The 27,248-nt window shown below is 38.3% G+C and overlaps 2 protein-coding genes across 3 annotated transcripts; one reads left to right on the top strand and one right to left on the bottom strand.

Annotated features, from left to right (window-relative positions):
* The first annotated feature begins 1,264 nt into the window (after positions 1-1,264).
* LOC145775527 (very-long-chain (3R)-3-hydroxyacyl-CoA dehydratase-like) lies at positions 1,265-12,325 on the top strand. 2 transcript variants are annotated; one of them, XM_082586823.1, is made up of 10 exons: positions 1,265-1,414; positions 1,797-1,839; positions 4,951-5,024; positions 5,430-5,591; positions 6,016-6,169; positions 6,418-6,545; positions 8,852-8,964; positions 9,444-9,550; positions 9,988-10,119; positions 10,719-12,325. In XM_082586823.1, exons 1-10 carry the CDS (start codon positions 1,310-1,312, stop codon positions 10,796-10,798), a joined length of 1,098 nt encoding a protein of 365 aa, XP_082442949.1. In that variant the 5' UTR covers positions 1,265-1,309; the 3' UTR covers positions 10,799-12,325. The 2 variants fall into 2 exon arrangements, with proteins under 2 accessions (XP_082442949.1, XP_082442948.1); XM_082586822.1 differs by having other exon boundaries at positions 5,430-5,618.
* Positions 12,326-13,177: 852 nt separating this feature from the next.
* LOC145775841 (uncharacterized) lies at positions 13,178-26,569 on the bottom strand. Its single transcript, XM_082587222.1, has 16 exons — positions 26,402-26,569; positions 24,976-25,083; positions 24,560-24,679; positions 22,307-22,473; positions 21,628-21,754; positions 21,100-21,226; positions 20,493-20,686; positions 19,778-20,077; positions 18,661-18,796; positions 17,598-17,696; positions 16,710-16,807; positions 15,921-16,072; positions 15,487-15,631; positions 14,779-14,935; positions 14,206-14,346; positions 13,178-13,662 (listed from the first exon to the last, which is right to left on the bottom strand). Exons 1-16 carry the CDS (start codon positions 26,502-26,504, stop codon positions 13,473-13,475), a joined length of 2,364 nt encoding a protein of 787 aa, XP_082443348.1. The 5' UTR covers positions 26,505-26,569; the 3' UTR covers positions 13,178-13,472.
* Positions 26,570-27,248: the final 679 nt, after the last annotated feature.

Genomic DNA, 27,248 nt, shown 5'->3' with positions numbered 1-27,248 from the left:
GTTTCATTCTAGTCAATTTCAGTGGCAGAATTTCGACTTGTTAAAGTGGCTACCCACTTAAACCATATTAACCCATAAAAGCAGGAAATATGTCACAATGCTGACGGATCAGCAGTACCTTTTATCGCAAATTGCCCATTGTTTATTCATTGTTACGTATTTAAATATTTTTTATAAAAAGCTCCATCTTCACAAACGTAGTCTTTTCGAAAATCAACAGTTTGGATTTTAGGAATAGCCAAGCTAAATCGTCTTCAGCAAAAGTTAGACAGATTTGTGGAGATTTTCCTATCGCCGAAAAACACGACGCACTTTTTATAATCCATAAAAACCTTGACTTTTCGACAAAATATTACGTTTGGGTCTGAAATCGACAAAATATTATGTTTGAGTACCTGGTATCAATTCAAGGAAGAAATGTGACCTTTACAAATAAGCAATTTCGTTAGGTCAAAATAAAGTCAAAATTTGATAAAAATAAAGTCAAAAAATTTTTTTTTAGGTCAAAATAAAAATAGCCCTAGACTGATCATTGATCACCATTTGGCGAACTTCTTCCGCGTGTATTTCAGGGAGCCATTCCAACCAACGCAAAAGCCGGTAATTCGGATGAGTCGCGCTGGCCAGAATACATTGTGAAACCATAGGTGAAACTCTAATTGTGAAACAAGATTTTTCATTTTTTTTCCATGAAAATAAAAAATGACGCATAGCGCTTGACGCTTAAAATCGGCAAAATAGTTGACGGCGCTATCACTTCCGTCAACTGAAAAATAAATTGACGGCGCTAGCCTCAGCGTCAACAAAAAGTTGACGCCGTCAAATGACGCCGTCAAATTGACGGCGTCAACGTACAACACTGTTTCCAACAATGGTAAAACTGTTAAAATCCGAGCAGAAATTAGGAAGCTACAACACAGTTAGTTGCAAACGTTTCATATTTTTATTTTTAAACTTTAATTGGGTAAATTTTTAGTTTTGGTAAATTTTATGTCATTCTAGGTAGTTATATTCAACACTCGACGTTGGTTTAATGTTTTATTCCGCTTTATCACCTCCATTCCGCCGCTTTTCAGCATCCCTTTTTTCACCCTTCATGTAGTAGTTGCGTTCGTTTTGTAACGTCATGTTGACCAGGGTGGCGGATTCCATACTAGGGCCCATTTTATTGCATTTAGCTGTTTTGCTGTTATTACGCGGCATTATTTTTGTGATTTTTTGATTATGCCTTTTCATTGGTCATACTTTTTTTGATAACAGTGATAGCTGTGCACAAAGTAGGTGTTATCTTGTGAGCAAGATTTTTAAAATGGTGCAAATTAAAGAATTGAATGAAAATGCTCTTTATCCCACTGTGGCTTGGGCTCAAAGAAAAGAAACAATTAGTCTCAAAGTCAATGTATCTGATGCAAAGGTACATTTGAACTAACGTAATGCTTAAATGTCATATAATGAATGATGGATGGTACGGTATTTCTTATACATAGAAAGATTATAAAATCTGTTCGATTTCATCATCGGCAGGTTTATAATCAAATTTTCATGTTAGGATTCGGTATTGGTCTGCAGTACGGTACTTAAAAATGTAATGCATGAAAATTGGCATATCTTTAGAACTTATAGAATTTGTTCAATATCTTGCATAAAAAACAAGTTATTTCGAATTTACAACATGTTACTGCAAATGTGTTTTGGCTTTTATGAATTTCATCATTTTGTCACAGTGTGGCATATGCAGCAATTGTATTATAGAATTCCATTTCAAATATCTGTGTTGCTGATACGTTTTTTTTCAGCCTCCAAGTATTGACTTGACCGACTCCTCTATCACTTTTCAAGGTAACTTTATTTTCGATGATGTTTCAGAGTTCTTTAAAACAATGCTAAAGCATTTTGATAATTTCTGACACAATTATTCACCGAATGTTTGAAGCATGAGCACAGACATCCTGCATATTAAATTATTGTTGATGAAAAAACACTTCATTGTAGTATATATACAAATACGTATAGGCTATAGGACCTAGGTATATATTGGCCTATAAACTTTTGACCATAATTATATTGCTACTTCAAAATTTGCAGCCAAAATATTTAATGTTTGTGTACGGTATTATTGAAATATGAAATCAACTGTGTGTGAATACATATTCCAGGGATATCTAAAGAAGGGGATCCGAAGGCTTTTATTACCTCTGACAATAGAAGGGCTTTTGTTTATCGTAAATAATCTGTGTTTATTGTAAAATGACAATTGGCAGCGATAATAGTTTAATAAATCTTGTTATGATAACTTGCATTGCGCTATTACCATCAGGCCTGGATATTCACAGCAGGGCTGGGGAGCCGGAGCTGGAGCGTTGGAGCCAAGCATTTTCTCCGGAGCGGGAGCTGGAGCCTTTTTAAACATTTATTGTGGAGCCGGAGCTGGAGCTACAAAATATTTATCAGCTCCAGCTCCAGTATTGAATACAGACGAAATCGGTTAATAGTATACAGCTTAAACGTATCAATCGTTTATTTGAATCAAAACCTGAAATCCCAAACCAAATCCAATCTGATGTACAGTGCTGGCAAAAAAATCTTTACATTCAGTCGGCAAAAAAAAACTTTACATGTAAAATCTGCAGAAGTTCTTAGCTTACTGTTCTCGCCAAAAGCATTGCGTCACAAAAACGCTTATAGTTACATCATTAGCTACTCTCTGGCAACACTTCGCCGTAAAGCCATTGCTCTGCGTGCGTAGTGTTGCTTTCCAGTTTCGTGAATAGTAAGGGGGGTAAAATCGCACAAAATTTTTCATTTTCTTAAAGTTTCGAGGTTTTGCAAATTTTTTTTCAAAAACTAAAATGGGTTGAAAGAAGAAGCAAATGGAAGAAAAACCTTGTGCCTTGACTTTGTGAGAGAAGGGAGATTCTGTGATTGCTGTAGCCAGAGATATTGGGGTCTTCAGAGAGGCAATGTATCACCAAAATCTTTGCAATGAGTGAATATTTCACCTTTTTAATTGATAAATTGCCTCTCTTGAGACCCCAATATCTCTGGCTTCAGCAATCAAAGAATCTATCTTCTCTAACAAAGTCAAGGCATGAGGTTTTTCTTCCATTTGCTTCTTCTTTCAACCCATTTTAGTTTTTGAAAAATTTTTTTGCAAGACCTCGAAACTTTGAGAAAATGAAAAATATTGTGCGATTTCACCCCCCTTACTATTCACGAAGCTGGAAAGCAACACTACGCACGCAGAGCAATGGCTTTACGGCGAAGTGATGCCAGAGAGTAGCTAATGATGTAACTATAAGCATTTTTGTGACGCAATGCTATTGGCGGGAACAGTAAGCCAAGAACTTCTGCAGATTTTACATGTAAAGTTTTTTTTTGCCGACTGAATGTAAAGATTTTTTTTGCCGGCACTGTAAAGTAAAAACATCGGTTAAGCGAATACCGCTTAAAAGAATAAGTCGGATAAAGTATGGAGCCGGAGCCGCTATTTAAAAATTTATAGCTCCGGAGCTGGAGCTAGTGGATGAATGCTTGATAGCTCCGGAGCTGGACCCGGAGCCTATGCTTTTTGCAGTGGCTCCCCAGCCCTGATTCACAGCATGCTCATGGTTGCTTGTTAATTCAACTACCCATATACTTGCTTTACATCTAGCCTACTGCAAAGGTTTTGTTAAAAACAAACAGCTTACTGGTGACTTTTCAACTGTCTTAGTGAACAAGTATTCTTTAAATATGCTCCACTTAACATTTGCTAACTGTCTCCTGTAGCTCACTGTACCAGCTGCACTGCAAAACTTTCCACGATTTAAAAAAGAAGCACATGTTTAAAGCATTACAAACTACCGCCCTTGTAGTGTCATGAAAATAAGGCAATCGCTGCGAGCCTTCATATCCCCTTTTCTAGATATCCCTGACATATTCTAATCTTCAACTTAAATTTTTTAATGCTTGTAGAGTGAATTTTGGTTTGAAATACTTGGTACACCGTAACTACGGTGTACCAAGTATTTCAAGCTTAGCCACAAGTTGAAGTCACTTTTTATAAAATTAGTAATGCAAGAAGTTTTGTCGCTAGAGCCATACGCAGTACCTCCAACAACGGAGATGTCGATTTTGACACATATGGAATTCTGCACTACATTCCTGTTTCCATTAAAAAAAAATTTTCTGTTATTGAAGCTGCTTTTGATTGAAATGTCTAAGATACAACTACCTGATGAGTGAAAGCAAAATATTAGGTTTTACTGTGCAAAGTGTTGAAGCCGACACTTTCGTCATTCTAAGTAAATCGTTTTGGTCGTAATGTTAAACAGCATCATGTGGGCCAAAAGTAGGTGTACACTTTGCCTTTTGCCAAATTTATTTTTTACTTCACTGATGAAATGCAGACTGCAGACAGCGCAAATTCAGTTTTAATCCTTGTACAAATTTGTGTTTGTATGATATAATTTTGCTTTTTGTCAACAAAATAAAATGATGCAATTGTTTTAGTAGCCACCGGTAAATCTAGGTAATATATGTTATTCTATGGTTTTTATTCTATGAGTTGGACAACTAGAATATTAACGCAAGATGAGATTTTCATCAGGACCACTGATGAATTGGTTACAAATAAGCCAAATTATATGCAAGTTGTACTGTAGTTTGTTGCTTATGGTTTACCTTTTTTTAAAAGTGTCACAACAATACATTTGTACATTACATAGTGAAATGAGAGATGAAGGAAGCGAAGTACTTTACAAGGTCACCAAGTCAGCTTCCACTCCATGTTAAGCACACTTTGAAGCTAACAAATTTCTAACTTGCTTTTGTCCTACACTTTCAAGTTTGGTTAAACTTTCAATTCATTCTTAAAAGACATTGGCTTAATCAATCATAATGCAATGCTGAAATGTATTTATTTTGCTTCTCAATCCATCTTACGTCATCATGTGCGTTTGTGTTTTGCAGTTGAAGGGACTGGAGCAAAAGGATACAATATTTACCAGTTTGCTTTTGATTTTTATCGACCAATTGATCCAGAGGTATGTAATACACTAGTGATAACTCTTCTGTCACACTTTACTACAAAGTTTTAAACTTGTTTTTCCAGTGGCGTCAAGGAAAAACATGCTCTGTAGTCTGTTATGGACAGTTTTCCATGATTTCAATGCGACTCCAAGCCGCATGACACGAGCCTCGTTCACTAAAAACCTGTTTTTTTTGTACAATGTAGTATGTTTTTTTTAAATTATTTACTTATATACCAATTACCAGTAACAATAAACAAGGATTAACCCAGCAAAGTTAAGAAAAAATTAAACAGGTGCCAATAATCCGGCTACTTCCTCGCTATAGAAGACTAAGCGGATTATGAAAATAACTGCAGAGTTGCTGAAAAACCGCTGACAGCTTTGTTGCTACGACCTGACTTCACCTCTGGTTTGCAGGGATGTGTTTTCAAGGTGTCAGCATCTCACGTGGATGTCCAGCTCACCAAACAAGGTCCCGGGGAGTGGTGGCCTCGTCTGCTCCCGGATCATATCAAGAAGCCGCATTACTTGAAACTGGATTTTGACAGATGGAGGTCCGAGAGTGACGATGAGGAAGAGGTAGACGAGGAAAAAGAAGCGTACTTGGTTAGCTGGTGTTTTCCTAGTGAAAGTATTTGATAAATACTGCATTTCTTTGACACTGTTATACGTAATGTAGTGTTCTTTTTCCGATCTTATTATACAATTTAGATTATGTTTTATCTTGAACTTTCAAGAAAAACGAACTATTATAATATAATTCGGAAAAAAGAGTTTAGATACCGTTGGCTTGAAACGTTGCGACTTCAACAGGTCTCTTTTTGTTTCTTTAAATGAGATGAAAACTAAAACGGAGTATAATTGCTAAGCTTAGAGCAATTATGTTTACATGCTCTTTCACCTACTTACCCATACACAATACCCGGTAATCCGGAAGTGTCGTTGTTCTTGTTTAACTTGTTGCGAAACGTTCAGTATCTTTGGTAATAACGATTGTTTCCAGAGGAAGATGAAAGAGGCTTTAGATGTTGACGAGAACACGAAAGCAGCTGCAGTGATGCAAAACTTCTACATGGTGTTCTACAACTGTGTCATGTTTCTCCTTTACTCTGCCATCACAGCTGGCTGTCTCGGTGGCTACATGCTACATGGCGAAGGTTTGTGGCCCCTTAGTGTGGTAGAATGCAAAAAGGTCTTTTCTTTAATTGCCTTCTCAGTTTGAGATTATGACTCGTGACAGTTTAATTTAAGATAAAAATTGAAATTTTTCTATGAAAACTTGCATCCTTTACACCAAACAGGTCACGATTACAATTTACAACTACAATATATCCAATAAGATACCGATTACCGATGCCATAGCGTAGATTGCACTTGCGTCTGTATAGAGATATGATATTTTTAGGTTTTCGCGTCGGAATCTACGAATCTCTGGGAGGCTTAGTCGCTTTCACTGTTGGGCTGTGTTACTTGGAAGTCCTACATCCGATCATGGGAATGGTCAAGACTCCTTGGTTGACTTCTTTTCTTCAGGTGAGTGATTCCTGATAAAACTCCAGCTCAATGCCAGATTTTTTTGGTTTTTATCGTTTCAATGTTTGTTACGTTATCAAGACGCAATCGTGAACATTTTCTTGGCGTTTTATTTTGTTTTTCATGCAATTTGTAATAATTTACATTTTTCAAGCAACAAGCAGCAACATCAAATTGGCTTTATGGCCTAGTGCTTTGAGTGCCCTCCTCTGCGTCGGTAGATGTGAGTTTGATTCCTCGTCGGATCACACCAATATCTTTTTGGAAAATGGCACTAAAGTTTCATTCCTGCTTGGTACTCAGCAGAAGAGTGGGTTTAGGGCACTAACTTGCTACCACGACGTCGTTCGCAATCGCTAAACACTCTGCTCTCGGTGTCGGGAGATAAGCCCGTTACCAAACGGACTGAGCAAATTACGTTTGGACAACCAAGAGGACTCCTTCAAAAAACCCGGTGCCCAGTTAATTGACATTTCAACGTTAGAGCCTGGGAAGGAAATCAAATTGCTCAACATAAGTTAAAATTAACTTTCAGAATACTATGACCTGACGATCAGGTTTTGCTTATGACTCGTTGCAAGGACAAAGTATTTAGAAGAAAATGAAATGGTGATTCGTGTATTTAGTGATGTGAAACAATCTTTTCCCAAGAGGGCAAGGGTTCAGTTTTGCAAAGCTATATTTGCAAAATAAAAAAATGTTGTATGATGGACTATACACAGGCAAAACTTTTATGTTGACAACAACTCGAATCAAAGCCTAATATAACAAATGCAAGGGTTGCTGATGCAAAAACGACTGTCTTCTATTTCAGTTATTTTTTTTAAACTAACACAAGAAAAACTTCAAGATAAAAAAGTTGTCACAAAAAAGTGTCCTAGAATGTCTTTTCTTGAATTTATCGGTGAATACGCAGTGTGATGTATAAGGATCGAAGAAATAGCATTAAACACCACACTAAATTGATAAAAACCAATTTGTTGCAAAGCTTTCGCCACATAAGTGTAGCTTCATCAGTATATCATTCTTATTCAAATAGAAGCAACTAAATTTTGTTTCTTTAAATAAGAATTATGAAGCTACATTTGTGTGGCGAGAACTTTACAATAAAATTGTTTTATCAGTTTGCTGTCGTACTTTCTGATATTTCTTTGAACACAAGAAAAACCGCTCACACCACTACGTCATAACATAACATTGCTGTCGGAAATGACGTCACAAAGTGTCAGGTGAGCCTACCAAGTAAAGGAGCGGACTGGTGTTCATTGGTTTGCTGCGCTCTTGCTTCAGCTCAACAGTTGTTTGCCGTGCAACCGTTGAAACTACAGGGTTTCGTTTTCTATTTCGTCTCCAACTAGCAAGATTGCTTTCTCTCCCATTTTTTTGGCCTGAAAATGTTTTACTTTTGCTTAACGACGTGAGTCGTGTTTGTTTTTGCAATTTTTTTTTTTTTTTTTTTCAAAAAAGTGTTTTATACAAAAAAATTTGGAAAACAATTTTTGTAAACAATCTGTGGACAAGTCATATGCTAAAACAGAGTTTTGAACTCTTTGCGGTTCTGAAATAAACGAGACATCTAAATAAGTTGACTTGTATCAGTTCTCTCAACTGCATCATCTCTAATTATTTTTAAAAATATTCACTTGAAACATTACATGATTGATTGATTAAATCTTTATCCTCGGACTGAGAAAGCTTTTTTGAGAGCTTAATCCTGGCAGTTTCGCATACTTGTAGAGGCTTTGAACCACTGACGCAGGACCGGTCACCGAGATTGACAGAGTGAAGTTTTCCGATTGTTGCCAGGGAATTATTTACGTGGATTGCTCAAGCTCACACCCCGAGAGTCGAACCAGCGCCGCTTGATCTTGAAGCTTTTTCGTTCCAGTTTATAGATTACAGTTTCTAAATTGAAACTTATCTACTATTTAAGAGGCTGATCGGCAGCCGTAGATTTGCAGTTTTGCTTGCATTTTCACTGATACAGTTCTTTATAATGATTACTGTGATTTTTGTTGCTTGAAAAACATGGCGTTGAAAAATGTATGGGATGATTGCAAATAGGATAAAGAACAAATAGTCTAAAACACAGTAACTAAAAAACGTTTATGAACGTCTCTATTTCCACCAAGAAGAATGATGACTCTACCAACAGTAATAACAGGCGAATCACTTTTGGACAACGATTTTTCATGACTCTTGGACACTTTTGTTGCGAAAAAATTTTTAAAATCACTTAAAATCCCGTAAGACATAAATCAATACCTCAGACCTATAAACCCCATCAAATTCTTTCCATCATCCAGGTATCTGGGAGGTGTTTTGCTCTCTTCTGCTTATGGTTAGGAGGTGAAGATGTCCAGAAGATATGGACGGTGTGGTATCTCTACGTCGTGTGGAGTATCGCTGATATGATAAGGTAGGCTGTTGTTGAAATGTAACAGCATAGGATAACATTGGCACCGAGTTAGAATTTTTGTTGGCATTCGAAGCATGTGACGTCATAAAACATGACGTCATTCAGTGGCACAACCAAAGAGATGTTGAGATGGCATTGTGAGGGCGATTTCCATGAACGTCATCAAACACAGAATCATCCATGCGAATTGCAGTCATCAGTGTTATAACATTAAGTTCGTCTGCCACAGCGGAAGAATATTTAGCACTCAATAAAAATTTATCCTACGCAGAGTGATAATCGATTGGAGGGAAATCTTAATTCGACCAAGCGCATTAAAGTACCTCCTGCCTCACAAGTAGCGCATGGTGAGGCTAAATACAAGCCCAGGAAACATTAAACTCGCCAGATTTCGGTTTTCCGCAGACACTTTCCTGCGCCTTTTTACAGCAACATAACGTCGAATGAAAAAGCCAATATAGTTTTTTGCTTCTTTTCAGATACCCCGTTTATGTTCTCCAGATTATTGGTATGGAGTCGAAATCTTTAACATGGCTGCGATACCACGCATGGATTGTGCTCTATCCTTTTGGTGGTTACTGCGAATGTAAGTCCAATTCTATGACATGCAAACACTATGTCGGCTGCGTAGCGGAGTGGTGCGAGCCTTGTGTGACGCTCGTAAGGGTGCCAGTTCGATATCGTTTAAGAGCATGCGGCTGTGTCTTGGACAGGACGCTTAAGGCATTCCTGAAGGTGGACACGAATATTGTCGAAGGTGTCACTTCTAATCCAGCGTTTCTATACTTTACCGTGAAGTGGCTTCTTCCAAGGCTAATCTCAGCCAGCAAAAGCTGCCTTGTTACATCGGTTTAACATCGCTAGACGTTGAAACAATATGAAAACGGCAGTTCTGCTGACTGCATTATTGTTGATATCCTCTTTTTGACTGAAATAATTTGATTTTTGCAGTGTGATAATTTCTGTATTAAGAATCCAACTTTTGCATCTGATGCTTACATGATTTTAATTTGTACACACCAGATTCGATTGTAAGAACGGCTGCCGTGATATTTGATGAGTTCGACAGATACACTTACACCCTTCCTGGTCCCCTGCCAATCACTCTGAGGTTCTCAACTTTCTTGCAGTTCTATTACCTGGTGCTGGTTGTAGGTGAGTGAGGTGCCGCTTTCAATGTGAACCGAAACAGCAGAGCACATCGATTGGCAAAACAATTGCACTGAAAATTTCTTACAGTCTTGTTGTGTTGATTTGGTCTTGTAACAACTGAAAATGTTGTTGCAGATCCCAGACAGCAAAATGTCTGCAGACGTTGAATCAATGTAAAAATGATATTAGTTTTTCTGTCTGGGATGATGTGGCTCTCTTTATTTTGCTCCACAGAAACTGGTTTTTATCCTGAGACATCAAAACCGATCAGTTGTCTGCAGCGACCCCCCCCCCCATGAATCTTGATGTGACTGTATTATATAGCATATAATGTTAAGCTTCGAAGAAACGAGACTGCCACTTTATCAGTCAGCTATTGACTACGGTACCGTGTTCTTTTCACTCTGTGAACTATTCACTAGCAGAAACAGGGAAGACGAGTTTTTATGCAAAGAACTAAATCACGAGTTTTTATGCAAAGAATTAAATCTCAAACTAAAAAGAAAGCAAAGGATATCTTCAGTTACAGAGACTTTATTTATGCTATTTTACTACCGACTTTTGTTGCTGCAAAATTAATCAACGTTTCTTCCCACTTCCAGGCGTCTGTGGAATGATGCGGTACATGTGGAAGATGAGAAGCAAAAAGTTCGGCGGGAGACGAAAGTTCAAGGCAGCCTAAGACGGCGCGAACGCACCGGGACTTGTCAGGGATTTTAACTCGCAAATATAACGTTGGTTTAATGCAGTCGTTTTATGCTTCAAATTTATTCTCGTTGCAATTTAAAGTTTAAAACCTGTTTTTCATTCTGCGTTTTGCTGCTATGGCTGAAGATGGTGCGATTCAACTGAAAGCTGTATGAGATACTTCATAATTTATGTTGATTTATAGTAGAGTTTGCAAGATATTTAAATCCAGATACGGTGAATGCTCTTGCCAGTCTTACACTGCATATTAAACAACCTTGCAATCACAGAAAAAGCTATTATAATAGAAAATATACTTTTTCTGCCAACCCAGGCTACGCCTTGAGATATCTCGACATGTGTCACACTGTGTAGTTTATACAATACATCACTGTCCAATGTCCATCCAACTCATCGGATTTCGTGAAATTCGCTTTGGTTTGACACAAACATTGATTTGAATGAACGCAACTCCGTAGGTTTCTACAAGCAGAGACGAGATTGATGCCTCAAATGCGTCATCTTGTTAGACAACTTTTAAAACTACGGCACTACCTTCTATCAATTGGGGTGATCTTATATTACTGCTTCTGCATTGATGAAAAGTATTTTTATTTGTTTCTGAAGTAAACTATTTTATATTGTGATGATTTTAGCTGCGTGAAATTTTGTTGTGGTATGTTGACACAGTGATATCTGTTGTGTACTAACTACTTCGCTGAGGCTGAGAGAAAAATTTGACCATGCGTGCAACCAAAAAAATTGTGTCCTTTATATAGCACCGGTCGGATCATCTAATTTGTGTAGAGCTGATCTTTTGTGTAAGCCGTGGTGCAACAAAGAGATTTGTAGCGGCTCAAGACTTTTACAAAGAAACTAAATTCTTAATCTGCCAGCGTCTTCACTTGTTTCTGTGCTGTTTGTCGGTGCAAAGTAATAACTCTTGACTTTCTGTATCCTTAAATCGTTTGTTGATTACACAAATACTTTTCCTACAGCATGTTAAAGAGAAATTTTAAAAGCCATGAAACTTTCAACAAACATTTTGTCGCGATCCTATGTATTAACTTTCGCGCCGCATAAGCCATGCGTTCATGGCAGCAATGTTTCGGTGGTAAGGCCTTCGACAATCTTATAGGATTACCGTACTGCTTAGTTTATTCTTCGCGTTGAATTAATTCTCAACTGTAAATGTTTCTCGTATTAATTTACAATAGAACAATAATTTGTGTTCGCTCTGTGATGATTCAGTGTGGTTTTGTCACGGTAACATAGCATAAATATTAAATATGATGTGTGAATGTCTGGTATTATCTATTGCTGTTACGCTGCTAAAGGCAAGAGTGCAGATATTCATTGACGGCATGAGTGATAGTTCCTGTTGCATGACGTTTTTTATACTTGAGCAAAAGTAGCCCTTGCTCGGCTGCAGTCATCATGACGGGCATGCTCAGGTCAGCGTATAAACGTCTGGATTTTTTGCTGTGGTTGTCGTTGAATAACAAAAATAAATGAAACTGCAGTCACACTTTTTGTTTGTTCACTCGCTAGAAACCAACTGGACAGCTTAGTTAGAGATGTGTGGCATTCTTAGCTCGGAAGTGTAGATGTTGCCCTCCACTGGTGATCTTCCTTATCTGAAGAATTTGATCATTAGGCTACATCTTTAACTGCTTGACCGCATTCATTCAGCATCAACAGTTTAAGATCATGATGCCTTTGAAATCACAGTTGTATGAATTTTTTCAACAGTCATACATGCTTGTGCAGAAAAAAAAACAAGAAATATAACCTATTGAGGAGAGATGCAGGCTGCTGCCAACCAGTACAGTACTAACTAATCATAAGTTAATAAACATGAGACAAAAAAGCATATTTTGATGAGTTATGTTACATATCAAAAACAAAACTTTTCTACCCATAGCCCCTACTTCTACTGGTAGAACAGGCGTTGTACTACCAACACACCTGCTCACCGAGAATGACAGAATGGAATTTTCATTTGCCAGTGTGTAACTATATCCATTCGCTGCCACTGAACAGAAAGCTTTCCTTAAAATTGACCTAATCTTGCCTTGTAGCTAATTCGCGTGTTAATCCAACTAGAGCTAACAGTTCGTGGCCAAGCAGTGGAAATGCCTGCGCAAAGCTTGAAAGGACGTTTTTCGACATCGCTCCAGAGCGCATGGATGCGTTCGTGTAAGAAAACAAAAACGTGGTGAAATAAAATGATTGTTATTGTTGACAAGAGTAGCCTACTGCTTCCTGCTAGGCTGCCAGTCAACATTTAGACCTCTGCTATGTTTGGAATATATGGTTTTTCATTATGATGGTCAGAAATAAAAACAAACTGAACTGAAATAACTTGTTCTGAATAGTTGTTTATTTCGAATAACGTTATTGAGTCTGCAAAACATACTAAAAATTGACATTCAAATAACATCATCGTTACCAAGCCGGCAAATAGGTCCTTTTTTTACATCGAATCAACGTCTGCAGACGTTGAATAGAGAAAAGTACCAATTTTCTGACTAGGGAAAAGGAACCATCTCGGCGGATTAGAAAACACGAGCTTGACTGAGCTTCATTCGTGTACGGATCGACTAGCCAGTCTGTCAATATTCGTAACTCCTGCCGCTCATTGCAGTGAAAAAGATTCCACCACCATGCTACCAGTCATTCTTCACGTTGAGACGAACGGATATGTGGCCACTGGGTTCCAAGCAGACGACGTCATCCTTCCCGTCACCGTCTACGTCACTGACAACAATCTGGTCAGCCGTGTCCACACAGTAAGTATCGAAGACAACCGGCTCCCCAAGAAATAAGTTGTTTTCGTTGAGGTGTGCCGCCATCTCACTGCGCAAGTTGTAAAAAGTATAGGCCAAGTGCAGAATTTAACGTTTAGTTATAAAAGAACAACAACTACAAATTGAGCTCTGTTTAAACATTCTTAGTCATGTGCAGCAGCCTATGTTTAAATTAATGAATCGAGAAGGATTTAACCAGTAAAATTTTTAGTCACGTTTTTACCATGTTTTTTTTTTTACATTCCACTGAGCTGCAGCAAACGCCCTGAGCTCAGTGGCCTGCAAGGTTGAAGTTGCAAGTTCAATGCCCTACTAAGACATAGCCTACTAGAGGTTCATAGTAAAGCAGTTGCTGCAATTAGGCCAACATAATAAGGAACGCAATACTGAACTCACAACAATTGCGCATGCAGGAACCCAATCAAAAATTATGATTTCGTGGTAACATTGGCCAGTCCTTTATAAAAATCGCACCTATTCATGAACACATCTTTATGAGTTATGGGCACCTCTCTCTGACACGACCCGGTGGTTTCTTATGCACTGAACTGCAGGGCTGTTGGAAAGCAATGAGGAAATTATTTCAAATAACCTGTTTTCTGGGTCGACACAAAGTAGGTCATCCTTGCCGTCGTTGTTGAAATCTCCTGTGAACAATCTCTTACACAACGGGAGCTGGTCGGCGTAGTCAGACTGGAGGACTCTCCCTTCATCGTCGGAATATCCAAGTTTACTTAAAAAAAAAAAATTAATATCAAGATCTTATTTATCAGTAGAATAATTAAATGTATGACTTCAAACAAAAATGACCGATCTACCGAGAAAGCTCAATTTAGAAGCGTTGGCTAAGTGGTAATCACGGTATTAAAAATGAAAAATTGTAGGGACAAACAGAAACAGCCTCCCCCGAAGTGTTGTTGATTTCTGCACCTGCTTAAAATGACAAAATTTGGCGTAATCCCATTATTTTATGATCTCATCTGTTACTAATGGCAAGTCCTAATTGCAATAATTTAACGTCAACAGACGTCGAACTAAGGTAAAAAGAGTATATTTGCCAGCGAGGCAGCAACAGGGAAACCCAGACAACAAAATCCGTCATTTATACATAAATAAGACGTTAAATCAATGTAAAAATGACGGATTTTCTTGTCTGGGAACTCACTAATATCCCAGCGTTGTGTCATGACAAACCCAGTCAGCCCCAGGTCTGTCGTCATACTCCCCGCTGAGCCACTTCGGGAACTGGTCGTTGCGCTCGTTGAAAGAACAAAGAGAAAAATAATTATGATGTAACTCGCTTGCCGGTGCGAACATATCGACTGCAACGCAAAACATCGGTTTGAAAAATGTATCGCATGCAAATAACACCCAGACAGCAAAACCGTTATTTTTACATTCATTCAACGTCTGCGGACGTCAACGTAAAAACGTCTGCGCAGACACAAAAAATGACGGATTTTGTTGCCTGGGAATCAGACACGTTTAGTAAGTTATACATTAAGTAAGCTTTCGCCACCGTAGAGGCAGCTTCTTCAGTATCTTATTCTAATAGAAACATCAGGTTTTTCTGCATGTGTGAAGACATATCAAATATTCGGTTTCAAAGTAATACTATAATACATGGCAATACTCAAGACAAAACTATAAGGCTAATCCATGGCGACAAAGTGATGTTGTACCAAACAATGCAAGTGAGCATGGAAATGATGAACTTCCTGCGGTATGACAAGAACTCAATTAAGATTTCTTCGGCCAGTAGAAAATATCAGGCTGTCTCATGTTAATATCGAAAAGAATTTCAAAACTATCACTAAAAATATACAAAGCTGAAATGACATATCAAAAGATATCGACAGTTCGATAAACATACACGAAGGATCTTTCGTTGGTAAGGTTCCCTGAGTGGATGTTGGTCCGAATGTGACTCTCCTGCGCGTCTCCTCCGCTGTGCATTCACACTTCCTCTTCTGTATTGACTTTGCATGAGACTCCTCTTTACTGTATCCTCCGGGGAGCTGAGGATAACAAATCGAAAGATATCAGGAGTGGCTGGAAAATTTGTGGGCCAAAACTTGTCCATGTTATGTTCGTTATAAGCAACATCTCGATTGCATTTTCTTCATGTCGTAGCAATGAAATGCATTGTCAACGTTCTGCAGTTATGATTGAACAAGTTGGAAACAAAATCGTACGCCTGTAATTTATTGCCACACCAAACATAATCAATAGTTGAGAAACTTTAGAGTGACACACAAAACGTTTAGGAAATATCACAAGTGTTTCTTAACGTTAAAAACCCCAAACCTCTTTATTTGGGCAATCGTCAGATTTCCTGAATAGTTGATCGAAGCAAAATCGTTCACGGGTAGCGCTATCCCCCAGCAGACACATGGTCCTGGAGCAAGATCCCCAACCTCCCCATTCTTGCCACGAAACAATCAGTTCCTTCGGCCCACCTTGACGCAAATAAAATACCAACCGTGAAAACTCATTTCAACTGTACTGTAGGGGGACCTTGTGTCAAGTTCATGTTGTACAGTTGCATGGCCGACTGAAGAGAGCCCCTGTAGGCCTACGATGCTCGGTAGTCGACACCCCATTCGGCAACGCTGAATAGCACGTGACTGTGTCTCAGGGAAGACATTTAATGAAATGGCTGAAGGTGGACACTGGAAACAAAGATTAGCTTCTTTGCCTTCCCTCCAGTTAAAATAAATCTTTAACCATCGGGCATAAGCCTGGATACGCTAATTAACAAAAAAGGTGTCAAGTGAGAAAGAATTTCTTTATTGCCATCAACGAAAGGCGCCGACCGCCAGTTGAAGCACTAGTTACGATTCGATATCAATCCACGAGCATGCTAATGAATGGAAAGGCTTGCCTGTCCGTCCACTTAATCTAAATCTTCAACCACCAGGCGTACGCCTGGATACGACTAAAAATGGAAAGAGTTAGAAAGAATAGAAAAAGATAGATCAGTGGTTCTTAACAAAGGGGGGCGTCACCCACTTTTCATGCGGGGCATGAGCTCTACAATGATATTTAGTCTTTCAAAGCACAACACAGATTGCAGAGAAGAAACATTTCACTTACTCCCTGCAGTACAAGGCACAGTGTTGCATTCCGTCTTTTGTATGAACGCTTGCCAGTTCGTACGATCGCATGGGATTTTTGGGAAGCAATCTCGATGACTAGAAAACAAGCAATTGTTGTTTTTGCTATGCACGTTTGTATAGTTTGGAGGCGCGGGTTTCGCAAAGATTGCATTGATACAATTGTGTTCGTACATGTAATGAAATTGCATTAGTGCACTAGTGCAGTAATGTCTAAATGATTTTGAAAATTTACACGTGAACCAATTCTTTCATGAAGTTAGCTTAAAGTGAGTTAAGTTTGTTGGTTTTTTTCCAAATCTGCATCGAAAGTTTAATACGCTAGATTAAAATGTATAGTGACGTCACAATGGTACCGAAACAGCCAGTCTTGTCGAATCGCTCTCGAGTGACAAAAGTTGTGGACTTCACAAAGAGAATCAACCAAAAAAATTTAACCTTGCAAGTAGCCAACTGAACGTATTTGAAATGAAATTTTTACCTGCACATTCCAGCATTGAATAATAGTTTGGCCATAAATGATAGTCTATTCTATTTCAAAGTCAAACTAAACGATTTTTTATCTGATCTGTTCAGTACGGGAGTGCTCGAATTGAAATAGAAAATAAAACGATAAATGGGAAGCAAAGCACCCAGACAACAAATCAACCGCTTTTACATATAAAAAAAGATTGATGTGCTGTCTTGGCAGGGACAGACTAACCAAGAAGGTGGAAGAACGACATGCCAGGCATAACATTACAATTGAAAAATCACATGACAAATTTGACGCTTCATTGCCTCCAACTCTCGATGAGCGGAAGAAATAAGAATGCAAATAAAGAGCAAATATAAGTGGAAAGAACATGATAGTCTCTTAATTCCTCACCGGCTTTGTGTTCCCCCTCCGCATGTGTTTGAACATTCCCCATAAGACCCCCACTCACTGTACGTCGTATCCGGACAGGGCGGGTTTTTGCAGGCGCGCCTGTAAACCGATTTGCCATCAACAATTAATTTACGATGGTCTGTAATTGTAAACCGATAAATACAATGGTCTATAATTGTACACCAATTTACATCAACAAGCTTGTCCGCCCCGTTAGCTCAGTGGTTAAGCGCCCGACTCAAGGTCACGCGGTGCGGGTTCGGCTCTCGGGTGTGTTCTTGAGCAACGCATTTCAAGACTGCTCTCCATTTAATGGGACTTAGTGCATGGAATGTTGGAATACTGTAATTCCCTGGTAACAACATTCCAACAATCGGAAAACTTCACTCTGTCAATCTCGGTAACCGGCTCTGCGTCAAAAGCCTCTACAAGTATGCGAAACTACCAGGAATAACTTCTCAGAGGCCTTGTCAGTCCGAGGATAAAGATTCAAAACCAAATCAACAATCGATCAGGGTTTGTGCGTTGCGATAAATATTTTTCAAACAACTTGTAGAGAAATGAAATGTATTCTGCAGGCATGCTTTGGATATTGCAGTTGTTTCAACATGAGAAGTTCTCTTCGAGTTTATGAAAAAAATGTCAAAAACCAGTTTCTTCCCCTCTAGAAGTTTTAAGTGGACCTGATGCCCATCACAAAGCTATTTAGTGAACTTTAGACTTTTGCTATCAAATTTTATTTTCTTCAAACTTTCCTTATCCAGTCCAATTTTAAACTAACGGCCGACTACTATATGGTTACTTTTGTTTGCAAAATAACAATTTTTATCTAAATCACCTTTTCGAGAGTCTTTCTGCTGATGGTTATCTGCGACGACAGTGAATTGGCTAAACTAACTACATTTCCAAGCTCTTAACTAGTGACAGCACAAATTTGAAATCCTTATACAGACAACAACATTTTTCATTTTTACATTGATTACAACGTCTGCGTGTTGAATCAATGTAAAAATGACGAATTTAGTTGTCTGGGATTGTCATCGAAGGGATGTTCTAGACTCACTCTTCCTTCCTGCGCTCCCACTTAGCGCTATCGTCAGGCGAGAGGGGTCTCTTGGACTGGTAGCGTATCTGAGCCGAGTCGCCACACCACTCGAAGCAATCACTCCATGAACTCCATTCCGACCACGTTTGTACCTCTGTATCAAGTTGTACCGATTTGGTTACTTTCGAACCAAAAGGTTTTCTTGATCCTCTCCACTCACTGGGACGGACCAGACAGCAAATCAACCACTTTTTACATTGATTCAACGTCTGCAGGCAGACGTTGAATCAATGCAAAAAGTGGTTGATATACTGTCTGGGGAGGTCCGCAAACTTTTAATCCCAATTTGTTTAATGACTGGCTAAAGGAAAACTTATCATCATCACCTGTTTTCACATCAGGTTTTGGGCATTTGCAATGTGGTTCGTACCTTTTCTTTTTTTAAATTTACCTGCTTCACAGATGAAATTTACCCCTGCTTGAAAATCCTTGCACTAGTGAGCTGCAAACTACAACTGACCCTCTATACTTACTACTTAGGTCTTTAACTTTTAACTAAACTTATGCTTTTTTCACACTGCATCATTTTGAACAAATTTACTGGCCTATCAAGCTGAACACTTTACAAACGTACACTTATTACTATATTAGACTAACTCAGTCTGCATCCAGACATAACTTCAAATCTATTTGACCTATATGAGCAAACGTATGAAAATGTAGCTTACGACAGTTATCGTAAAACTAAGATATTACTAGGTAGAAGACGGTCTAAGTTTGAAATTAAGCGTCACGATTTCTTCATTGAAAATTGTAAGGTGCAGTAAAAGTCTTAGTTGGCCCCTGAAACGGTGGTAACAGTTTCTTCGCATCCTCTCGTTTCTACCCTGAATACGTCACTGGAATCATGACATAGCCGAGTGGTGAGAGCCCTGGCACGACGTTCGAAAGGGTGCAGGTTCGAAACCGCTCAAGAGCATGCTGCTGTGTCTTAGGCAGAACACTTAAAGGCATGCCTAAAGGTGGACACGAAGATTGGCTTCCCATCCACTTAATTTAAATCTTCAACTGCCGGGAACAAAGCTTGGATAACCAACTACGAAATTTGTAATGAAAACATTGAGCTGGTACTTACGTCCCCATTGGTAGCCAGGCTCGTCATCAGCAGCTGACTCAGCATAAACATCAAACAGCTGCTTTGATATTGGCACATTGCATCCGTAAAGCTGATGGAGTTCTGCCACGTCATTTGCGTTGGGATACTTTGGTCTTGTGAGCTGTGGCTTGCTCGTACTTTTCCGAATGAACATGTAGTCGCCTTCTTTGACCTCCATGTCGCTAGTGTGGTGCATGATGGACCTGACGTTGTACGGGAAGAGCAAGTCCACGCGGGTGACATTCTCTTCAGCAGCGGCATCGTATTTGCTTTTTAAAGCTGTGATCAGAATTCAAGTTGAATTGAAAAGGCAATTGAAGAAGAATTGAAAATTGAAGCCACAAGTTAACACTTCAACTACAGGGGGGTACTTTACAACCGCAGTGAACCAAGATTAAAAAGAATTTTTCTTACATCTTAACAAACTTTTCAAACAAATATTAGCTAAACACAATTTTGTGTGATTTTAGTTAAAAAGACGATCATATAGCAAAGTTCAATAAAAATCAATAGTTCAAAAAGCATAAAAACATGCATTTAAAAAAATGCTCCATTGTAAAATTCCTGAAAGTAGCGCAAAACATCTTATATGAGTTTTGAATATTTTGGAAGCTGCTCGAAGATGTAAAAAGTGTTACAAAAGCTGTCCTAACCATAAGTCATTACATTAGCCAGCACATTAGAACAAACATACCGAAACTGACTGCTGATTCATCCAGGGTGATGAAAGCATCTCTATCAGGTCTCGACTGTTCATGGTAGAAGCCCAACGCGTGGAAGAGAAGATGCAAAACCGCGGAGACATCGTCACATCCCTCGTTGACGACCAGATCTTGCTGGTAGACTTTATCTACAAAAGCTGCCTTGCGCTGAAATCCAATTTTTGATCTAAATAAACAAAAGCAACTTCTGTTGCAAATCGGTAACAAAAGTATTTCATGTTTTGAAGGCAACAAAAATACTTGGGATGATAAAAGCCGGCAGCATAAATTTAAAACAAGAAAGCCTATCATAAAATATGCAACTGTATTTTACAAATCTACATTTTCAAAGGAGTAAACCTATAGCAACAAGGAAGATTTATCCAAGACATCAGATGGAGTGCCACAAACGTCTTGAAAAATTAAAGGAATCAATCAATAACACTGTGGTTTAAAAGTTGTGTTCCAGAGCTTCCCTCCACGCTCTGAGGTAATAGTTGCTCTGTTAATATGTAGGCTACACAATACAATATTATTATTCAGCTTTATGGCAATTAAGGGTCGCAAAGGTTCAAAAATTGTTGTGCACATCAACCGTACCTACAAGGGCCTCTACTATAAACCTTCAAGCTGACCGTATCAGTGTCACGTTTCTCGAATAAATCCACACACGTGTTTTTCTTCAGCCAATCAGCGGCTTCGTAGATCGCTGTCCGGCCACGAGAGCCTGAAAGTGATGAGCCGAGTGATAGGTTACAAACTTCACTCGGCAACCTATCACAGAAAAGCTGGTCCACAATCCGTAGTTGATCTGAGGCGATTTTGTGTCGATGAAAAAAGGAGTTTCCTTCGTACAAACCTTGCAGCACGCAACTATCCGTTTTCTAACTTAAGGCACCAACTTCAAATTTAAATAATTTCATTCTTTTTTCATTCTCATATATATATGTTGTTCTGTCGATTCTGGTAAAAAGTAAAATTTGTTTCAAGTACCAACGACGCCAGTCTACCTGTCCTGTTTGAAGTGCTTGGCCTGTGTCTGTTAACGTGATTGCCCAGTGCCCACTAACATGTTGTACACTGTATACATGATAAGCTACATGATCGTATCTGCTTTAAAGGTGCTACCTAATGAGGAATCTATTTCGAAAGGGAGTTCCACCCTGTTGTTGGAATTGACCGGCCACAACTCTGAACTTCTGAGGCCACTTGCAAACACGGATGCACTGTTTGTTCCTTCATCTTCAACAAATTCCTAAATACATAAGAAAAATAAATAGCCTTAACAAAAAGTAATTAAACGCAATAGATAGCTAATGTAGTTGCCACAGTAAACCAGTAACCAATCACAAAATAAAGAATTTTTTAGATTTTTTTACTTTCTTGTCTGCTTTGCTTTGATTAATCCTCAAAAGAACCAAAAGTCTGCCCATTTTATCATCACTTGTAACAAACATATATACTATATAACGCTACAATATCAAGTGTGTCCAATGTCCATACCGTAGCCTAGAACATGTGGCGTCAAACCTACTTGCATTGGTGCACCAAATTATGACACCCAACTTTAAGTGGCCCGGACGACACTGTAATCAATTCATGTCTTTCTGATAGGATTTCTATAGTGATATCATTGATATCAATTTCCATGAATTTACGATTAGCACTACTTCCATTTCAAGGAACCACAGCATTAACCATTCTAAAAATCGACATTAACCTCTCTGAAAATTTATCTAAGCTCAGAAAGTTACGTTCAAAACCACAACTGTCCATACATGTAAATATTGCAATAAACAGTACAAACTGCAAATAGTCCAGGAAGATCATCAACGTCAAATTGAATGTCCCCGTCAAATATTCCTCCTGTGCTGGCGCAATCACAATTGGTTTCACAACCGGTGTTGACGTCAGTGGTGTAGCCAAACGGGCACCTCACACTGCAAGCTTCTACGTCAAATGTGCACGACTTTTCTGAAAGAATATAAAGTGCTTTTATCAGCAAATGGGATATTTTATCTCAATAAATCGACATCACGTAGTTGGGAATTGGTTTGACTCTAAATAGCAAACCAGTCCAAAAGTATACGAAACTTATTGGATAACATGCTTTCAACTGCCAATTTATTTATTCAGGTGGAAAACTTATAGGTTATAGTTACATTGAGAAATTTACAAGCTATAATTGTGCGTTATGATCCAGAAAGTGTGTGTTGCTCGGACAAACAAAGAATTTAGGCTTCTGTCGAGTAGGTAGGCTACGGTTAGACTGTTTTAAGATGTCAGCAACTGTCAGATAATCAAAGAACAAGAGCCTTTGATTTTTTGTGCAAAAAATACAGAACCGCACTAAGTTCCATGCACATTCATGGAGAAGCTGGAACCTCAGGCTTGCATTAAGAATCGAAGATTGCCTGTCAAATAGTTTAGTCAGTGTGTAGCATCGATAAACGTTGACACCGGATGGAAACGGTTCAAAAAAGTGCTTCATCTTGTAGTAAAAAATATAACATTTTTCTTTTAATGATGAAGTTGGATCATGGATGGATCAGTTATTGTCTCCTGCTAGCAAGATCAACCGGGGATAGGCCTACTTGAGATATCTGAAAAGCACTTTTCAATGTTTTTAGCTAAAATTACGAACTGTGATATCAGAAGCCAACCATCATAAAATGGGGGAGCAAGTCTTTTAGGCGCAGACAGTTAGGCGTCGGTCAAATAGGCCCGCACACTGTGGCAGTGTGGCGCCCGTTCATTTGGGTCTGCTACTATTCGGTGAGTCCGATTCGGTGAGAGCCTTTTTCGGTGAGAGCCTTTTTCGGTGAGAGCCCTAATCGGTGATTTTTTTGAATTTTTTTTTGAAAATTATCGGGTACCGTAGCCTAATTAAAACCCCTAACCCCCTAACCCCAAACCCAAAAACCCAAACCCAAAAACCCAAACCCCCAAAAAAAACCAAAACTTCCAAAAAAACCCAAAACCCCCAAAAACCCAAACCCCCAACCTCCAAAAACCCAAACCCCCCACCCCTATAACGGCAATGATAATTAGGCTACGGCGCGCAATAATTTAAAAAAAAAACTCACCGAATAGGGCTCTCACCGAAAAAGGCTCTCACCGAAAAGGGAACTCACCGAATCGGACTCACCGAATCGAACTCACCGAATCGGACTCACCAAATCAGGCCATTCCGGTTCATTTAGGTGCTATTCCTAGTAAAGTCTGCAGATTGTATCAGCTTGACAGGTAGGGCAATGTTTTTCACACAAAATGTTATATTGAACAGAAAAATATATTGTTTTTTTAATGAGCGTGTTCAGCATTTATCTGTTGTTAGTCCAGGTTTGCGTCGGCGAAAACTTTATCAATAGATTATTCAAGTTTCCGAACATGACTGAGTTCACTTTTAGTTAAGTCAAATAATAACTACACTAAACATCAGTAAAAATATACCGTAGCCTATATTCAAGCGGGTGGTAGGCTTGAGTAAAGAGTAACTTAGTTTTCCGTCAAAACCTCGAATAGGTTGTGCCAAAGCTGAGCTGATACAATCTGCTGACGTTACTAGGAATAGCACCTAAATGAACGGGCGCCACAGTGTGCGCGCCTATTTGACCGGTGCCTAACTGTCTGCGCCTAAAAGACAAGGACTCTACAATGCACAGCAAGCATCAGGTGACGGTGAATCGGAAATGAAGCATTGGACATATTCCTACAATAAACGAAAAGATTCCTCTTAAAGAATTTGCTGTGGATCCCAATAAAAGGAAAACAAGTTGGTAAGTTTTTAGAAGCTTAGTAACTACGTGTACATTTGCTGTAATTCGTTCTGCTTGGCTTTTTTACTTGACAGTGAGCACTCTTTTTATAGTGTTGATAGCATCTATGGTTGAAACACTAAACTATTGTCACAAACCCAACTTTCAAATTTGAGAAAAGAACTTCACTCATACATACATTGCGTCATTCAGGTCATGAGTCATTTGTGCCTTGCGGCCAAGGGGTCGTCTCATTAGGACCAAGGCATGAAATCGTGCACCGACAGTATTAGGCTACTTACTTCGGCATCGATTGGCAAAAATTGAAGACTGCGGTAACTTTTCATTCAGTGCCCTTTCGACAGCAAGACATGATGCATCTTGAATTTGCTGCATGTCAGTGAACACCGATGCGGCTGCAGCTTTGAACATATTTGAATCATTACATGCTAAAATATTACATACTCTTTCAAACACCTTGCACAAATCCAATGTATATAGGCCTATCTCATAGAATTCTAAAATGGCATGGCAATAGCACATTTGTTAAAATTTGTTTGTGTTAACAAACTAAAATGTGTTTGGTTGGTTCTCAAGATTTGTATTCCCTTCAGGAGTAGACTAAGTCAACAAAAATATATCAGTCTGTGAATGCAATAGTCTGTTAGTTTGTATTAGACAAAACATTTTGAAGCAAATTTTGTCAGCCATAGCTTACTTGTGTACAGTGCAGCTCCAATAACAGCCAAAAATCCAACTATGACCAAAGAGATGATAAAATTTTTAAGCCTAGGGTCAAGGGTCTTAACACTGGCAGTTTTCCTATCTAGAAAAATCAAATAATGTTAATTATAGTATATATATGCAAAATTACATTTTAAAATGGTACTGCAGAATTTAAGAAGAATAATTAAAGATTGCGAAAAGGTTGCTTTTGGTAGCTCGAAGCTGCAGGTTTTTGTCTGACTCTCTTCAGAAGCTATCGCCAGAATGAAGTAAGCTCTTGAAGAGAGTCAGACAAAAACCTGCAGCTTCGGGCTACCATGAACCTCTTTTTAGTCAGATTCTTTAAGTTCTGTACCACCAATCAACTCTTCAAGAATAATTAAACTAAGTCTAAAACAAGTACGTAGTTAAACTTATTGTAAAACATATCCACAAACTTGGTCACTGAGTACATAATATACCTGATTGTTGTTGTTAATCACTCCCACAAATATAAGGACAAAAAGTTAATAGACAGATTTAAGTTTTATTAGTATTTTATCAAAAATAAACTAAGACATAAATCATCCGTTGTGACAAGAGAATCATTAACCATACAACCACACACACATAGAATGTGGTTGAGTAACAGTAGATAGCTTATAATGAAATGGAGTCAGAAAAAATATCTATTTGAAACATCCATGTAAGGGGCACCAGCCGCACCCTAGTACATATACCTGATTGTTGTTGTTAATCACTCCCACAAATATAAGGACAAAAAGTTAATAGACAGATTTAAGTTTTATTAGTATTTTATCAAAAATAAACTAAGACATAAATCATCCGTTGTGACAAGAGAATCATTAACCATACAACCACACACACATAGAATGTGGTTGAGTAACAGTAGATAGCTTATAATGAAATGGAGTCAGAAAAAATATCTATTTGATATGCAGAAATTCGAGAACTGTTGGTCAAGCTGATGTCAGTTGAATTGATAGATATTTTTTCTGACTCCATTTCATTATAAGCCATCTACTGTTACTGGTTGGTTGGTTGGTAGGCTTTGTCAGTCCGAGGATAAAGATTCAAAACCACCCAGTAACAGTAGCTAGCTTATAATGAAATGGAGATAGAAAACATATCTATCAATTCAACTGACATCAGCTTGACCAATAGTTCTTGAATTTCTGCATGTCAAACTCTTTGCAACATTTTTGATGATCTATATCTATAATCTCCTATGAAATCAACTCTTAACATTGTTTGAAATTGTAGTTTAGCTTCATCTGTTTTCTTGCTTACAAATGTATGTGCTTGGAATATTTATTGCTAAACTACAATGTGGTAATGCCAGTCTGGTAAATGCTAAAGTAATAATGGCAAAATGTCATTGTTTAAAAAGTGGCAACAAACCTTGGACTATAGCCTACCTGCAGTGGATTGAAATTTTAGTACTGATGGCGGCTTTGACCTGTGGCTCACAGTAGGAGATGGCGATACCAATCCAGTGTCATAAACATTGATAAAACTCATTGTAATTTCTCAGCTTAAAAGGTGATTTATATAAACTGTAACTTAAAAGACAAGGTAAATTGCACCTAATCTGGAGTGGATAATATATATAGTAAACTACTGTGCAAGTAAGCATATTTTTTAATACTTTGCTAGCCTAGTTTTAGTTTCAAAATGGTGAAAAATACTTAAATCAATGTATGATATATTTTTCTGCATAAGCAAGGCTAACCTCTGCTCTCTACTTTCTCTTTATCATCTTTTTAGCTCATTATTAATAATGGCGATTGTAGGAATTACACTGAATGTAGTTTAAGCAGTTGCTAGCTCAGTTATCCATCAGATGGAAGACTGTCTTCCATCCCACCATCCAAATCTTCCATCCTTAACATTTTCCATCTTTCATGCCAAAATGTGCCTTTTATTCCAAGTTTGTTGTTGCTGAGCAGCTCGAACTCTCGAAGGTTGAGACTGAGAGCATTCAGCAGTGATGCCAGGTTATTTTTCAAGAACAAATAAGTAAATCTAAAACACAAGCCAAAACAAGCAAATCAACACCAACACAAACCCATAATTTGCAACCAATATCCAGTATGCAGTTTGACAGTTGAAAACTTTAAATAACATTTTCCAGTTTATGCATCACGTTTTATTTCAAGAATGACACTTATTTAATGCCATTATACGTAACAATTAAGAAAAGAAAGGATGCAATGTTGAATACAATAAAAAAATATCTTAAATTTAGTGTCAAAGACAAGTTAA

The sequence above is a fragment of the Aplidium turbinatum genome, chromosome 8, assembly GCF_918807975.1.
Source record: "Aplidium turbinatum chromosome 8, kaAplTurb1.1, whole genome shotgun sequence".
Taxonomy (NCBI): Eukaryota; Metazoa; Chordata; class Ascidiacea; order Aplousobranchia; family Polyclinidae; genus Aplidium; species Aplidium turbinatum.
This window is presented reverse-complemented; position numbering and strand designations above follow the sequence as displayed.

Bases quoted from the DNA above. Each gene is read 5' to 3' on its own strand.
- LOC145775527 (XM_082586822.1), top strand. From the start codon at position 1,310: ATGGTGCAAATTAAAGAATTGAATGAAAATGCTCTTTATCCCACTGTG. The intron at 1,840-4,950 runs GTAACTTTATTT...TGTGTTTTGCAG, and splicing joins CTCCTCTATCACTTTTCAAG to TTGAAGGGACTGGAGCAAAA. The intron at 6,546-8,851 runs GTGAGTGATTCC...TCCATCATCCAG, and splicing joins GGTTGACTTCTTTTCTTCAG to GTATCTGGGAGGTGTTTTGC.
- LOC145775841 (XM_082587222.1), bottom strand. From the start codon at position 26,504: ATGAGTTTTATCAATGTTTATGACACTGGATTGGTATCGCCATCTCCT. The intron at 16,073-16,709 runs GTAAGTGAAATG...ATTTGCGTCAAG, and splicing joins TGTGCCTTGTACTGCAGGGA to GTGGGCCGAAGGAACTGATT. The intron at 15,632-15,920 runs GTTTGGGGTTTT...TGTTATCCTCAG, and splicing joins ACGATTGCCCAAATAAAGAG to CTCCCCGGAGGATACAGTAA.